At 43.5% G+C, this 17,423-nt stretch overlaps 1 protein-coding gene across 2 annotated transcripts in view; it reads left to right on the plus strand.

The window, feature by feature from the left end:
* Positions 1-17,423, plus strand: part of ADAM12 (ADAM metallopeptidase domain 12) — a 380,840-nt gene that overhangs the window by 270,426 nt on the left and 92,991 nt on the right. For both annotated transcript variants that reach the window (XM_033179262.1, XM_033179270.1), the window contains exons 6-8: positions 2,516-2,702; positions 11,668-11,733; positions 12,856-12,927. In XM_033179262.1, coding sequence (XP_033035153.1) covers positions 2,516-2,702; positions 11,668-11,733; positions 12,856-12,927 — 325 coding nt within the window. The remainder of the gene's footprint in view (positions 1-2,515; positions 2,703-11,667; positions 11,734-12,855; positions 12,928-17,423) is intronic.

Genomic DNA, 17,423 nt, shown 5'->3' on the forward strand with positions numbered 1-17,423 from the left:
TATGACTCTGACATGCTGAACTGTAGAAAATCCCTCAAGGTCTCTCTGGCCCCTGGCACCCACCTTCACCCCATCTCTGTCTCTCCCAAAGGACAGGATGAAGTTGTTCTCTGAAGTTCCTTTATCTCCCTAAACTGTAGACCCTCCAGAAAAGAAATCACTTACTTTGGTCCCTCTCTGAGTTTTCATTAACTCATGTCACAGGAAGAAAGACTGAAGCCTGTTGACACATCCGGACAGACTTTTGTCATAAACAATCGTCTGCTCTGCGGGCCTGACAGACTTTGTCCCAGGCCACCGTATGTTCTTCAAGGCCAGTGAATTCCCCTAAAAATCATTTACTCACCCCCTAAAATTATCCATACTTCTCTCCCTTTCTCCTAAGAAGAAGAGTATATAACCATCTGTACCCTCATTGAGTAATCATTCTTCTACAATTCACCTGTGCTATGCATGTTAAAATAAACGTGTATGCTTTTCTCACATAATATTTCTGCCTTTTGTCAGTTGATTTGTAGTGAACTTTCAGAGGGCAAAGGGGGAAATTTTCCCTTAACCCCTACAGGTATGGATGTGAATTATTCTAGGGAGAGTCTGAGGAGGTTCATGTCTCACAAAAGGTTAGTAGTCAGTGTATTAGAAGGGTCCGTTTCCAGTCAGATGAATTTTGCATGAAAATTTTGTGTCTTTCCAAAGTGGAGAGATAGTGGTCACCTTGCTAAATAACATAAGGTACTAGACACGTGGGAATTCAGAGCTGCCAGTTTGCTGTTATCCAAATTGTCATTTCTCCAAAGAAAACCTTTCTCTCAACATCAGGAAGCACCTTTTAAATTAAAGCACTTCACTGCCTCACCGTAGGAAAGAGAGAAATGAAAACCAAGCTGCAGGCCAAGGTTCCCATCGTTTGAAGGAACCCAACAGCCCAAGGCTAGCATTCCTCATTTCCAGGGAGTGGGACGTGGCCTTAGCCGTGAGCTCCAGAAGGTCAGACATGTGTCATGGTCCATGGCTAAATGTCACCTTCTGTCTCTGTAAGTTAGAGTCTTCAGCAAATTTGTCCATTTTTAAAAAGAATCTATGCTTTTATTCCCAAACCTAAAGGTTGGCTCAAAAGGTTCTTTCTTAGTTAGTGTCATTCCCAGAAATGTATTTATATTATTAATGCTATATTTTGTATCACGGAGCCACGAGTGACCAGTATTCCTATGAGCAAATGGGTTAACAAAATACAGAACTTTCCTGAAATTGTCAGTCTTCCGATTAACATGTTAACAGATGCCTAATCCATGGATCTGCCCTTATTAATAGTAAAGAGAGCTACCACCTCTCAAGCACTGACTTGGGGCCTCCCCTGGGCTGTTTTGACTCAATGACATAGCAACCCTGAGAAGCAGGCACCATTATCCCCATTTTACAGGTGAAGAAACCAGGGCTGAAAGAGACTAAGAAAGTTAAGGTCATATAACTAGTAACTAACAAACTGGAACTCAAACCCAGAGCTTCCAGACTCCAGAGGCCACCCTTGCAGCATTGAGACTGACACTTCTCCCTGTAGTGTTCCTCGATTCCAGAAAAAGCTGCACACAGGATCCAGAGGCCAGACCTGAGCCTCCAAGAAGCAGTGCTGATGCTCTGTGTACTTAAGTGGGTTCTTTTATGCACACATCTCCCACAGATTAAATAAGTAAATAAAAAATATAAATTTGTACTCATGCTTATAATTCCATCAAATATTTAGGAAATAGGGCTGATCAGGATAATTAGATCTAGGAATTATCATTTCATAAATAGATTTCCTAATGGCTTTTGGAGCAACTTGGATGGAACTAGGACCATTATTCTAAGTGAAGTAACTCAGGAATTGAAAACCAAATATGGCATTTTCTGGCTTCTAAGTGGGAAGTAAGCTCTGGGTCCACAAAGGCATCCAGAGTAATATAATGGACATTGGAGACTCAGAAGAGGGAGGCCAAGAGGTGGGGGAGGGATGAAAGACTACCTACAGGGTACAGTGTACACTACTCGGATGACAGGTGCACTAAAATCCTAGACTTCACCATTACCCAATTTATCCACATAACCAAAAGCTGCTGTACCCCTGAGGCTACTGAAATTTTTTAAAAAGTTAAACATTTCCCTTTTGCCATGTGGCTGCTAATTCAGATACAGCTATCTTCTAAGCAGTTGAAACATCTTTTTCCTCATTCTTCTTCCCGGCAATATATCTTTGAGACATAAAAAGTGATAAAAACATACAAAAGCAAAAGGCACTGTATTCTTTACCATAAAATATTTCAAACAAAAGACAATTCCTAGGTTAACTTTCCAAAAGATTTGCGAAATGAATCAACGCAAACATATGTCACAGAAATGTCCTTGCCGATTAAAATCTGAGAATATAAATAAATTGGTGTTTCTCTTTTCATTCTCTCTCTTGTTACGAGCTGTGTCTTAGCCATAAACAAGAAGCTGCCCTTAAAATTATATTTTTTTCTTATTTATTTTTCAACAGGGGACTTATTATGTTTGAAAATGAAACCTATGTCTTAGAACCAATGAAAAATGCAACCAACAGATACAAACTCTTCCCAGCGAAGAGCCTGAAAAGCATCTGGGGATCATGTGGATCACATCACAACACATCAAGCCTCACTGCAGATAATGTGTTCCCACCGCCCTCTCAGACATGGGCAAGAAGGGTAAGAGGGATACCCGATTTTGTGTCTCTGGGAAGCTAGGAGCTCAAGCTATGGATACCCAACACTGTGATATCTGGAGAAATGTTGCCATCTAGATGATGTGGCATCTGGGGGATGGAAATACCCAGTTTATCTGGAGGTGGTAGACATTATACAGTGGAGCGCAACCATCACCCAAATCCCCATCACTGTATTGCAGATGTCAGCCTCAGACTCATTAAAATACGCTGGGTGAAGTCACATAGTTGGGATCAGAGGATGACAAAATCACCATTCATGAAAACTCCCAAGAGACCCTGTTATGGTCCTAGGCCCAGGGTTGGGCCCCACCATGGCAAGCAAGACAAGATTGGACCCTGACCTACTCTCTAGCAGCTCTCCATCTACTGGAGGCGAAAGACCACATAGAGCTTTCTTTATGAGCAAGTTTGGGTTCTTACTATAATTTGCAGAGAATTCTCACTCTTTGCCCACACACTTATGCAGAGGTGAATGGGGCCTTCCTCCACGTGGTATGCCTCAGGAATCTTGCTTACCCACAGTCCCAGCTGCAAATGCTTGTCCTAGCAGTCTGTGTTTTCTGGCCACTAGCCCCTGGATCTGCTCATAAAATGTCTTCCTTTTTGCAGCAGCACTGGAAAGAGTAGTTGCCTAAAGGAGTCTGCGCTGCAGACAGTCTTCCCTTCCTGACACGTGTAGTGTCCCACCATGAAACCTCCACGCTAAGGGCAGCCTGCCCTTTTTCTGTCTGGCATTATGTGGGCACTAGAGGACACAGTAGAGCTCTGTTAACAAGGATTAAAGGCGATCATTCCCAACATTTGGCTGGAGGCTCTGAATTTAAATAAGCAGAAACAGATAGAAATTATCAACAATTTCCTGATTTTTCATTTCTGGATTTCCTGTTCCCCTGTTGACAAGAAATCAAGAAAATTTATATATAGGATGTCACTTGTGCTTATATTTGACTGTCTAGGAACATTTCTTCCAGGTTCCTTCTAACACATTGTTGTCTCCTAACTTTAATTTCAGTAGACCACTGCTTAGTACTCAGCATTTAATGAATATTATTCTTGGTTCATTCTAAATCATTTTTCTATTTGGAAACAGTAGAGGTTATCCCAAATGATATCTTCTCATTCTTTTTTTTTTTTTTTTTGAGACAGAGTCTCGCTGTGTCTCCCAGGCTGGAGTGCAGTGGCGCAATCTCGGTTCACTGCAAGCTCTGCCTCCCAGGTTCACACAATTCTCCTGCCTCAGCCTCCCCAGTAGCTGGAGCACCCGCCACCAGGCCTGGCTAATTTTTTTGTGTTTTTAGTAGAGACGGGTTTTCACCGTGTTAGACACCGTGTTAGACACCTCGTGATCTACCCACCTCGGCCTCCCAAAGTGCTGGGATTACAGGTGTGAGCCACCGCGCCTGGCTGATACCTTCTCATTCTTAGAATTCCCCTCATACCTGTGGATAGATGTCTGGTCCCCTAAAACTGCTCTTATCTGAACCAGTTCAGGACTTTTAACTCTAATTTTACATTCATTCTTTCAGTCCAGGTATTCTGCTCATGTAACCCTCACGTCTTCTGTTTGCTAGTGTGTCTCTAAGAGTTTCTATGGCAGGTGCTCACAACCTCTTTTTCGTTTCCTGCCCCATCACAGGACGGAGAGGAACTCTCCCATCTGGTACTGTGGCTCACCTTGACATTGCTGCTTGGTGGCAGAACACTGTATCCTAATCCCAAGGAACAGAGCTTGAAAATTACCGCCCCCCCCACCTCCACCCCCACAAGCTCAGGAGACTTTTCATCCTGTGCTTCTCCCCGCTACCTGTCTTAGTGATGGACTTAAAGACCAGCCTCTGGGGTCCCACGGCGTGTTTATTTTACTCTTCAGATGCTTTTGCCTTTGATTCCAAACCTTGAAGAAGATGTGATTAAGCTGTGGCTTTACCGGTCATAAACAAGTAGAACATTTGCATTTTGTTTTCCAGGCTCTTTGCTTTGAGTACCTTGTTGAATGCATGTTGCCCACGTTATGAGATTTATAACTTGATGGTTTAAATGACACTCAAATATGTTTGTCGTTTCATTTAGCAGTACAAACTTGGTCTGTACTTGCCAGCCATATTTTAATTCTTTTAGCTTACCGCTCTCTAGAAGCATGATTGTAATTTGGAGTCATTTTGACTTGTGGAGAAATGGGGAGAATGGGAATAACAACGGTGCTTTGTGAATAATGCGTGCTGAAGTGCAAATGAGCCTTTAAATTGAAAAGGGAAGGCATTGATGCCGGTCAACTCAGTTCTCAATATTTCTCTCTAGAAAGCGCTGTGATGGTTTTTATGGAAGAGAAAGCATCCGGGACTTAAAATGCATGTATATAATGAAAATGGTGCGAAAAATAATTTCAAATACGTGGAATCCTTGTGAATTGGAATTACATAGTAGATTATTTTGGTTAGCACCTATGGTAAATATGAAAGGGACATTTCCTGCTCTGCTTATACTGCCTTTGTTTCATTCTTTAAGAAAAAGAAAAACTCGATGGAAAGGCTGTTAACTAATCTTGTTTATGCAATGCAGCAACTGCCTTTGTTTTTTCCCTATATTTTTCTGTCCCCACTAAATGTTAACTATTGCAAAGACTGGTTTGCAGACTCTGATTTTTCTGCAGATGTTTGCGTTTTTCTTCAGAGAGCATCAGGAATAAATCTGCACTCAGGGTATACACTGGCTGTGATATAAACCTGAGCTATTGTATGTCTTTTTCACAAGGCTCTACATTAGATTTTAGTGAGAACCCAAGTTGCCCCTCGAAGGGCATAGAGAATCAGGGGTGTCACAGTCAGCTCGTTCTCTCTGTGGATTTTTGAGTCCAGCCTGAAGCCTCCTTACTGCTCAGCTCCCCCACGGCAAACTCCTTCCCTCTCCATCGGCTACTCATTCAAGAATGCAAGCCAATTTTAACATTATCCTAAGCAAGCTCTGAGCAAGGCAAAGACAGTACATCTACTGGAAAAAATCACATAAGACATCCCAAAGGCAAATGCAAATTATTTTTGAATTGCCTTTTCTTTAGGGATTATCTGTGCCATTGTTCCCTCCATTAGTATGGATAATTATGAGTCAAATAGAAAAGTTGCTGCCTTCTCTGAAAAGAAATGTTTGCTTGGGCCGCTGTGTACATATAGGACAGCGAGTTGGGGAGGTGCTGTTTTGCTTCCTCGAAGGTGGCCATTCTGAAATGAACTGGTGCTATTGCTTTTGTGTTTCTAGACAGCCTATCATATTTGTTTAATAGAAGGCACCGTAGTAGTGGGGTATTTGTAGCCATAGTAGTATATAACACATTATATGTAGAGCCTAATGAGAGCTGAATATCAGGAACTGGCCAGAACTGTTTGAAAACTCCTTAATTATGACAGGCATACTGAATTCCTCTCTAACAACCATCCTTGCTTCCATGCCTCTTCTAAGAGACTATCATGTTCTCTTACTACCTTAGTTGTTCTTAAAGCTTGGCAGTGGGGGCCGGGCACGAGGCTCATACCTGTAATCCCAGCACTTTGGGAGACTGAAGCAGGCGGATCACCTGAGGTCAGGAGTTCAAGACCAACCTGGCCAACGGGGTGAAACTCTATCTCTACTAAAAATACAAAAATTAGCAGGGTGTGGTGGAAGGCACCTGTAATCCCAGCTACTTGGGAGGCTGTGGCAGGAGAATCGCTTGAAACCAGGAGGCAGAGGTTGCAGTGAACTGGGATCGCACCACTGCACTCTAGCCTGGGCGACAAGAGTGAAACTCCGTCTCAAAAACAAAACAAACAAATAAACAAAAACGCTTGGCGGTGGGGAACAGGGCAGCACCACTTCCTTGGCCCTGGGCTTTGAATATCTATTTGTGTGAGTGGAAGCTCCAGTTTTCCAGGTGTGGATTCCTAGTGAGTTTCAAATCCACTGAAGCTCTGGATAAATAAATAATAGACCTCACTTGTGTCATTTGTTTTTAAGGCTCAATTTCAATACTTCACGCTTGTCCCTATTAACATTCAGTTTGCCAGATCCAGCCTATTCTCCTGGCAGTTTGTCTCATTTGTTTACTTCTGCCCACCTACATGTCAGCCAGGTGTCAGAGGCTGTATCCTGTGTGGATGTGATCAGTGCGTGCTGTCCCCATGCCAGTCACGGTCAAGGATGGTGGAGACAACCTTTCCTAACCGAAATCGGAGCTCAACCTACAAATATGCGGAAAAGTGATCTTAGAGTCAAGGTGTGGAGCCTTGCTTGAGCTAATACTGATTTTTTTTCTTGCCTGGAGGAAGAGAAACCAAACTTTTGATTCATTTCATTTGCTGATCTTGCTGGCAAGATCGGAAACATTGGCTCTGGTCTCATTGTGATTGTTTTTTTCTGGCTATCGGATGATAGCACAGCCAGCTTGCATGTGGCTGCCCATGTCCACCATGACTGCCACCTCTCACCTGGACAACTGCATGGCCTCCTCAGTGCGCTCTCGGCTTCTAATATCATCCAGTATCATCCCCCTAGAATCCATTCTCCTTCCAGTAGCCAGAGCACTATATATAATATATACTAGTATATTATAATATAATATATACTATAGTATATAGTATAGTATAGTATAGTATATATATATACTATAGTATATATTATTATATACTATATACTCATATTATATAGTATATTATATACTATGTTATATACTATTTATTATATACATAGTATATATAGTATATATTAATATATGCTATAGTATATATTAATTTTATATAATATATAATATACTATAGTATATATTGATTTTATATAATGTATATATATTAATTATATATTGATTTTATATAATGTATAATATATTAATTATATATTGATTTTATATAATATATTAATTTTGTATAATATATATTAATTATATGTGTTAATTATACATATTATATATATTAATTATAAATATATATATTTTGAGATGGAGTCTCACTCTTTTGCCCAGGCTGGAGTCAGTGGTGCCATCTCAGCTCACTGCAACCTCCACCTCCCGGGTTCAAGTAATTCTTGTGCCTCAGCCTCCCGAGTAGCTGGGACTACAGGCGTGTACCACCACGCCTGGCTAATTTATGTGTTTTTAGTAGGGGCAGGGTTTTACCATGTTGATCAGGCTGGTCTCGAACTCCTGACCTCAAGGGATTTGCCCACCTCGGCCTCCCAAAGTGCTGGGATTACAGGCGTAAGCCACTGCACCCAGTCTCAATACTTTTAAAATCTCACATTCAAGGCCCCCATGCTCTTAGATTATTAGGCTATCACTCAACCTCCTTGCCATGGCCCCAGTGTCCTGTCCCCATCTTCCACCTCCTCTCATCCATTCTTGTCCCCCATTCCCCAGACTCCAGCCATACGGCCTGTTGCCAACACCCACAAGCTCTCCACAGCCTCAGGACATCTGCTGTTGCCTTTCCATCTGCCTGGAACACTGTTCCTGCAATCTTTCCACACATGCCTGCTTCTCATCCTTCAAGCCTCAGCTACCTTAGGCCTGCCCACTACTCACCTTCATCCTACCTGCAGAACCCTGTTTATTTCCTTTGTTGTACTTTTCACAGGCTCTCTCTTACTTTTGGGCTGTATGGGCTCACCTTCTCCAAGCCCCCACCAGAATATGAGTTTCAGGAGGACACTGAGTTTCAGGAACGTGGGTTTCCTGTCCACACTGTATCCCCAGCACCCTACACAGCGCCTAGCACAAACAGCATCCCTGGTAGATAGCATGGGATGAATAAGTGTTATACAAATGATATGACCCATATGAAGAAAGATTTGCAATAAGGATTTATTGCAGCCCCAGTCTCAACTTGCTTTTCTAACTTGAGTTAAGTTCCCATTGCCAGAGTCCTGATTGCAGGCTGCTTGGGGGATATTTATCCTTGGAAACTTGGCTGTGATGACTTTGAGAGGCCCAGGAACTGGTTCTCTCTTGAGCAAGATTCAAAGAAGGCCTCTGCCTCCACCTGGGAACGGAGACTTTTGGGCCAATCTCAGAGGCTGCTGTTCCCATTTGAGGAAGGGCTTTTGTTCATAACCCCCAAAATGAAAATTCAATCGAGCAACCAGTTTCTTTTTTTTTAATTTTTTAAAATTATTATTTTAATTTCTTCTTTTAAAAACAGGATACACGTGCAGGATGTGCAGGTTTGTTACATAGGTACACATGTGCCGTGGTGATTTGCTGTACCTACTGACCTGTCCTCTAAGTTCCCTCCCCTCATCCCCCACCCCTCAACAGGCCCTGGTGTGTGATGTTCCCCTCCCTGTGTCCATGTGTTTTTTTTTTTTTTTTTTTTTTTGAGGCGGAGTCTCGCTCTGTCGCCCAGACTGGAGTGCAGTGGCGCAATCTCGGCTCACTGCAAGCTCCGCCTCCCGGGTTCACGCCATTCTCCTGCCTCAGCCTCCCGAGTAGCTGGGACTACAGGCGCCCGCCACCTCGCCCGGCTAGTTTTTTGTGTTTTTAGTAGAGACGGGGTTTCACCATGCTAGCCAGGATGGTCTTGATCTCCTGACCTCGTGATCCGCCCGTCTCGGCCTCCCAAAGTGCTGGGATTACAGGCTTGAGCCACTGCGCCCGGCCCCATGTGTTTTTATTGTTCAACTCCCACTTGGTTCTCTGTTCCTGTGTTAGCGTGCTGAGGATGATGGCCTCCAGCTTCATCCATGTCCCTGCAAAGGACATGATCTCATTCCTTTTTATGGCAGCATAGTATTCCATGGTGTATGTGTACCACATTTTCTTTCTCCAGTCTATCAGTGATGGGCATTTGGGTTGGTTCCATGTCTTCAGCAACCAGTTTCAAATGTTGCTCTCCATATCACAAATTTAAAAACATGATTCTTTGTTGTTATTGTTGTTGTTTTTAACTAGACAGCCAGATAGGTGGAAATCACGTGGGGATAATGTAAGCCTCTCTCTGTGTGTGCAGCTAGCAGTAGAATAAGCCTCTGCCCTGAGCCGAAGACTCCCCCAGTGCTTTTCTTTATTATGTGGTTAAGCTTCCCTCTGAGCTTGCAGTTCTCTGAATTTGTGAGAAAATGTAGACTTCTCTGAAAATTGCAGAGACAGGAAAATTGTGTTCACATGTTTGTTTTCATTATCTGGAATTGTGTATTTTCTGAATGGCGATCCTAAGCCAGTTGGAAATATCCCATGGTCGTTTATTTCACCCCTCTGCAGGCTGAAAAGTGTAAACGTCTAAACAACCAGATTCCTTTCCATGAGTTTTTCAACAAAAGATTAGTTTTTCATTTCTGGAGCTTTATTTTCTTCCACATAATTAGCCAAATTTGTTAATGGTTAATCAGGGAGTTGTGGACAACAGAGAGGGTTCTGCCTCTTTCACGCTTCAACGAGGAAAAAGGGCAAGGTCTTCACACTTCCAGAAGGTGACTCATTTTATGTGCACCCGTGGGTACCGTGGGGGCAAATATTTTTTCTTTTATAAGTAACACACAGTTATCCCCATAAAGCATGCCTACAGCGTATACTTACAAAACCTGACAGTTTCTTCTCGTAACATTTAAACGTATGAGAAATTGTACCTTTCCTGGTGCTTTACTTTTCCTTTTCCATAAGGTTTCCAGATATCTTTAGGAACACCTAAATTCATGAATTAGCACAGCTGGGAAGCAAGAAGGAACACTGCTATAATACAAACATTTTTCTTGTAAAAATCTGGAAGATCCCGGACTGATGAGGGTTTGTTTTATAAAAGATGTTTCCCTCAGGATTATGTGACTGGAAACCTGATTCAAAGCATACTTTCGTGATTTTCTTTTGCTTTTGTCTGAAAGAGTGGTTATAACATGCAAGTTTTTACCTTGAAGCAGTGTGCGTAGTTAACTCATAAACCAGCAATATCAGTCATCAGGACCAAAGACCAACTCAACCCCCACTTCCTCCAACTGCATTTTATGGCAGAAACAGAAGGCTTTGTTTTTTGTTTTTAATGTTTGCTTTTTGAGACCACCCTCCATGAACTGCTTTATTTCTCTTAAAAATGCGTTTGGAATTCTCCCAGTAATTCGCAGAAGAGTGTCAAGGCTTTTTGAGGAAGTTTGATTAAAATGTGACCCACTTCAGGAGCCGCCTTTGTGGGGGACCGGGTTCCTATTTCTGCTGCCTGAATCATCTCCATTCATCCACTTCCATATCCACTTTCCATGTTCTCTCAACTGTTTCACTCTTATGAAATCCCTGTTCTCCAGGGGCATATTGCAGTCTTATTTTTTCTTAACTCTTATTTCTTTCTGTTCTCTTTCTTGCTCCTTTTTTCTCCTCATACCTTTCTCACTTCTCTGTTCATTAGTCTGACCTTTTCTCCAGACTGCCCCAGTCTTCCGTTGCTTCTAATTAGATTTTTATATGAGCATCTTTAAAATGATTTTACGGTTCCTGTTCAAAATGTATTCTCCTCCACTTTTCTCAAGTCTCAAAACAGGTACACTTGGACCATAAAGACAAAGGGAACAGCCACAATGCATTGAACTCCGTCATCTTCTCTAATGAGCTTCAAATGTGCTACACATGGTCTGAAATACATGACCTTTGACTGGCTCCTGTTCTAGAGAGTGCATTGATTTTGTTTGTTTATGTGCTCATTTTGTTTAACAATCTTGACTTTTTCTGCTCCAATAATTCATGATTCAGCAGAAAGGTTAAACTCCTTTTTAAGGGTTTTCCAAATGGAAATGGAAGCTGGTCACTCATGTTGAGAAGGTTTTACAAAGAGATGGTTGGAGCTGGGGTAAACTTCTAGATGGAATGGAGGTGTGGGGGGCCTGGTGGGAATGGGGGGGTATACAGTCTCAACCTAAAGTGTTTGGACTGAGAGACATTCGCAGTGTTCCAGAAGCCCCAGAGAGGCGTTAAGAGAGACTAAGTGCATGTTCACTCTTGGCAGCATAAAAGAGAGACCCTCAAGGCGACCAAGTATGTGGAGCTGGTGATCGTGGCGGACAACCGAGAGGTAAGAACTTTTTGAAATTTCTCAGTATGGTTGTTTAGAGAAAAAAAAAAAAAAGGACATGTTCTGCTAGTTATTACTTGCTTTAATGAACCTCATTTCCTATGTGCTCTTAAAAGCAGTGGAAACAGCCCATTGAAACAATGGTTTTCTGATTTTATAAAGTATACAATATTAAACATTTATTTGATCTATAAAGTAATGGCAAAGCCTGCAGGAAAAAAACAGAGTTGCCCTATAGCTAAGCTCTCCAAACGAGGAGAATTAACTGAGGGAAATGACAGAAGGCTTTAGATTATATTCTAAAACATTTTGGGGAAAAGTTTAGTCTTTAAAATGGCACATTAAAAAAAATCGCATATGTCATTAATCCAAATGAATGAATGAATGAATGAAGGCTACAGAGACACAGCAGAAAAATCCTCCCCTCTGAGCTATGGCTTGATACTACATCCGTTTTTTATTTTAATTAATTTTGAATTAGTTTTTCTAAAGATTATCTTCTCTGTATTTACTTACTGCCTCATTAGCATACATGAATTGGGTGATATTTTCTCATAGACTCTTTCAACACATACGAATGAAGCACAGGCTTGACTATTTTTCAGAAAACAATTCCCATTCTGGAAGGTCAGATTAGAGAGGGGAATGGGAAATTTGTTGATTTTTTTTTTTTTTTTTTTTTTTGGTCTATTCTCCTCTGGATTGTTTGACAAGTTGCCATGAGCTTCTATTACTTTTACTTTTTAATTTTTAAAAACAAATATAAAGAAAATTTCTCAGGAAGTTAAAATCAAGTCGATGATATGAAAAATGGCTTTGGACTGACTTCTAGTTGTCTGTTTCCTCTTTGCCAAAACATGTCACTGCCTCCATCATTTATGAGGCTGGAAAATTGCAGAAGTTGCTGTCTTGAGAGCACTTGGCTTAGGCAAATTTCAGGGAATTTCAGGGAGTCCCCAGCCGGGAAAGTTATTCAGCAGGATGCAAGCTCATTTCACCATGAACTGTGGAGGGTCCCCAGTGGTTTGTAAAATCCCAAGACTTCACATTTCCAGGAGCCAGGAAGATGAGACATGATTGATATTCTTGCTGGTATTAATGCTGACATTTAAAATTGTTAAGTTTCAGAGGCAAGGAAAAGATCTGGAAAAAGTTAAGCAGCGATTAATAGAGATTGCTAATCATGTTGACAAGGTAAGTTCTTTTTCGGTAGTTAAATCATTCAGATCATGTAAATGTTTGGAAATGAAATTGGGGGACCTCATCTGACTTAGCAAGGAGACGAGATTCTGCCACTGGGCCTTGGGTTGGAACTGTTTCCTGTCCTCTGAGTGTATAATTCCTGGGTCGTGCGGCAGCTTCAGGAGATGCCAGACCACAGCTGTCTGGACTTCGGTGGCCTTGGGGACATGTCTTCCTCCAGGCTGTCTTCTGGTCAGGTGGAATACCAGTCTGAGGGTGTTTTGGACTTCCCAGTTCACTCCAGAACCCCTACAGAGTTCATTTGATCCTTTGGATTGCTCCTGAGCCAGGCCTCTCCCAGGTCTCCCGATGACAGATCCCACAGGCCCCTGCAATCTGTCCCCGTCATTGCAGGCCTGTACCAATGTAACCCTGAGGGTGGGCTTACATTTCTAAGGGATCCATAGGCTTCACTGTCCTGGACCACAGGAGTTGACTTTCAGCTCAATCAGCTATTGGAAAATCCCTTGCTAAGAACAAATAGGTCAGAAACTCACCTTTCACAAAGATGATTTCCTTGCTGGAGGAGCCCCTGGAAACCGGGTCCTATTCCTGGGGTACTTGTTCACTAACCGCTCCTCACACTGTGGGCCGGCAAAGAAAATGGCAACGCTCTCTGTGTAAACCACCTGTCCTTCCTCAATGCATCCTGCCAGAGAGGATGTTGGCTGTTTGATGCTGATGACCCTCAGCCTAAAATAGGCTTCGTACAAGTCCCGCGTATTGGAGTTGCCCTGGGAGCTTCTGAAAGCATTGCTGCTTTCAAGGGACAGAGCAGGGGAGGAAGTTAGACCTCAGAATTCCCAGAAGCTCCCCAGCAATTCTCATGTGCCATGTGGGTGGCAACCGCTGTCCTAAAGCAACCATAGTCTCTCAGGAATACTGAGTCTCTTGCCTGCGGGGACAGTGTGAGAAGCGATCTGGTCATGGCTGAGCCTCTCACAGCCATGGTCCTCTGAAACAGCAGATTTTACACACAGTGGTTTGTGAGGGTGCCTCACTCTAGCCTTGTTTCCAAGCAATCTTATTCAATTTGAATTGCATTTTCTAAGTTTTCAGAAAAATGAAGGCAAAGGCCCTTCCAGAAATTCGGCTCCATGTTGCAAGGCCTTATGCACTCTGCATCAATAACTCAGAATGAATCAGGTGTGGTTCTTCCACTTGAGAACGTCAAGGCTGGTAGGGAAGCAGGCATGCAACCCACATAGCATGTCCAAAGCATTAGGAGCTAGATCCATGCTATGAATGGAGGTTTATGGGGATGCAGAAGAGGATCACTTACTTCTTCCCAGGGCCAGGGAGTATTTGCAGGGAGAGGATCCTAAAAGGTAAGTTCAGTTTCACCATGAGCATAGCAGAAGAGGGAGTATATGTGATGTGGACATGTATGTGTTTTGTGTGCATGTGCATGCGTGTGTGTTCCTATGTGTTCATGTGTGTTCATACATGTGTGTGCCGTGCATGCATGTATATGTGTTTGTGTACATGTATGCTCATATTGTATGCAAATGCATGCATGCAGAGCCAGGGCAGGAGGAGATGAAGCTGCAAAGATTCACAGTGCTCAGGGCCCCGGCTGTTCTACGAAGCCATCTTGATGTTATTCTGCAGTGAATAGAGAGCTAGATGAATGTTTTTAAGCAGGGGAGAGACACATGGGATGGTAGAAAGATATCCCTGCAGTTAGTGTGAAGGGTGGAGTAACCAAAGACAAGTAGGGCTGAGAGGAGCCTATTGCATAGAAATGATAAAGGCCTGACCGGGAGCCGTGGCTCATGCCTGTAATCCTAGCACTTTGGGAGGCCGAGGCGGGCGGATCATGAGGTCAAGAGATTGATACCATCCTAGCCAACATGGTGAAACCCCATCTCTACTAAAAATACAAAAATTAGCTGGGCGTGGTGGTGGGCACCTGTAGTCCCAGCTACTCGGGAGGCTGAGGCAGGAGAATTGCTTGAACCTGGGAAGCCAAGGTTGCAGTGAGCTGAGATCACGCCATTGCACTCCAGCCTGGTGACAGAGCGAGGTTCCATCTCAAAAAAAGAAGAAGAAAAAGAAGTGATAAAGGCCTGACATGACCCAGGGCAGGGGAAGTGGGGATGTAAGAAGGAGGAGGATTGAGAGATGCTTGAAGGGATGTGTTTCCTGATTACTATTTTTACCAGTTACTGTGTGTCAGGCTCTAAGTGCTTTGCATATGCTCTCAGGTACATACTATTGTTCCTATTTTTAAAGCAGAGGAAGCTGAGATGGGCAGAGGTTAGTCATTTGCAGGACGAGGGATGAGTGCTAGTCTTGCTGAACCCCAGCGGCAAGGGCTCTTGGGCTCTTGGCTTTGACTCTACTCCACCTGCTGTGAGTCAGGATGTCATGATGACCAAGCAGAGGCTGAGGGTGAGTGGGAGACCATGTGACCCCCAGTTTCGTTGGAGTGGAGAGGCAGGTAGACGATGCTTCATACCCAAGGAAAGCAGGAGCAGGAAGAGGAGTTCTGAAGGGCACTCTGAGCAGTCAGAGATGTGGGCTTGCCACTCAGAGACAGGTTATGGCTGCATGGAACTTTCTGGAAGTCAGAAAAACCCACATGGCCATTGATATCCTGGGATGATATTGCCCTTGTTCACCTTTGAAGTAGGTCAAACTCCCTGGCAACCCCTGCCCGTCGATGTGTTTTCAGTAGTTACTCTTTGCAGATTCAACTTTATCCCAAAGTCCGGGTGCAGGAGAATCCTGGTGAAAGGCAAGTCCTGGCAAGGGGATGAAGGGTGGGTCTTAGATGAGACATCGAAGATAGCACGGCAGTTAGAACTGGACCTCGGTCTAGGCTGGACATTAGAACGCCTGGAGGGGAGTTTGTTTGTCTATTTGTTTATATGTTTACTTTTAGAAATACTGATTCCCACACCTTGGCCCAGGGATTCTGATTTGATTGACCTGGTGCGGGGCCTGGGTACACATATTCTCCAGGGTCCTCCAGTTATCCTAACGTGAAGCGGGCCTGAGCCACGCTGGCCTAGAGGGCAGAAGGCTTAGGTGCCTCAGCTGGGAGCGCAGGCGCCATTCCAAGGCCAGAGAGTTGGATTGTTGCCCAGAAGGCCTCGGGTTATCCTCAGACTGTCTAATGAGGAGAGAACATGAGTTCTTCTTAGATCTCGGGAGCAAAAGGAAATGATAAACTATATTAAACCCAAACTGGAAATTGCTGAAGCCCCATTTTTAAAAAGGGATGTATTTGGGTCCTCTGTGTTTGTATTTCTTTACATTTATTCTAGGTTATATCCTGCTTCAGTTTGCAAAACCAAAAATGAGCAATTGGGGGTTTGTTAATAACCCATACTGGTAATTAGAAAACACCGTGCCTTGGAAAAGTCCTAACAGACTCCATGGAGTTTGCCAGCCTGGCTGTCCTTGTGTTTCTGGCAGGGAGAGAGCCGATTTGCTGAGCACACAGCTACCCCTGGCCCTGGCATCCCTGTCCATCCCCAGCAGATACCAAAGACCTTGGAGGAGATACCCAGACTCCCTGGGAGACTTGGTGCTTCCAAGTCTATTAACAGATGACTCCCAGCTCTGTTACACAATTCTCAATTTCAGTTTTTCAACTCTACAAATGAAAGTGTCTTATCCCAGAAAACAATGACTGTGCCAGTGGCAACTTCCTCATTTGCTGAAGTCTTGGCTCTCCTGGACCATTCTAAATTAATAACTGCTGGCTGCGTGGAGAAAGAGGACATCCCAGACTAGAAGACAGAAGAGGGGTTTAGTGACGAAGGTGACATTCTGGAATGTTCAGGAAATTCCCCCATAAGCAAAACACAGAAGGCATGTCTGACACTCATGCTTCCAGGCCAGATGCTGAGAATTTTCCCTGGGTCCTCATTACATTCCCACAGGAGCCCGGGGAACGCACCTGCCGATGGAGCTATCGTGGGCTTTGCATCTTCCACCCTTCGCCTCCAGTCTGTCCTCCTTATTCATTAGGAAGTTAGTGTCAGCTGCAAACTCAGGGACCTGCTTCTGAAAGGACTCATCGCCTATGTATTTAATTTCTTTTTTTTTTCTTTCTTTTTTTTTTTCCGACAGAGTCTTGCTCTATCCCCAAGGCTGGGGTGCAGTGGCGCCATCTTGGCTTACTGCAACCTCCACCTCCCAGGTTCAAGCGATTATCCTGCCTCAGCTTCCCGAGTAGCTAGGATTACAGGCGCCCACCACCAGGCCTGACTAATTTTTGTGTTTTTAGTAGGGATGAAGTTTCACCATGTTGGACAGGCTGGCCTCAAACGCCTCACCTCAAGTGATCTGCCTGCCTCAGCCTCCCAAAGTGCTGGGATTACAGGCATGAGCCACCATGCCCAGCCTCTGTGTATTTAATTTCTTAGGGTATCTTCACTCATGTGACAGTTTTCTTTCCCTCCTGTCCCAAACCAGTTGCCTGAAAGATGCCGTTT

The sequence above is a fragment of the Trachypithecus francoisi genome, unplaced genomic scaffold, assembly GCF_009764315.1.
Source record: "Trachypithecus francoisi isolate TF-2019V2 unplaced genomic scaffold, Tfra_2.0 Contig01579, whole genome shotgun sequence".
Lineage (NCBI taxonomy): Eukaryota > Metazoa > Chordata > Mammalia > Primates > Cercopithecidae > Trachypithecus > Trachypithecus francoisi.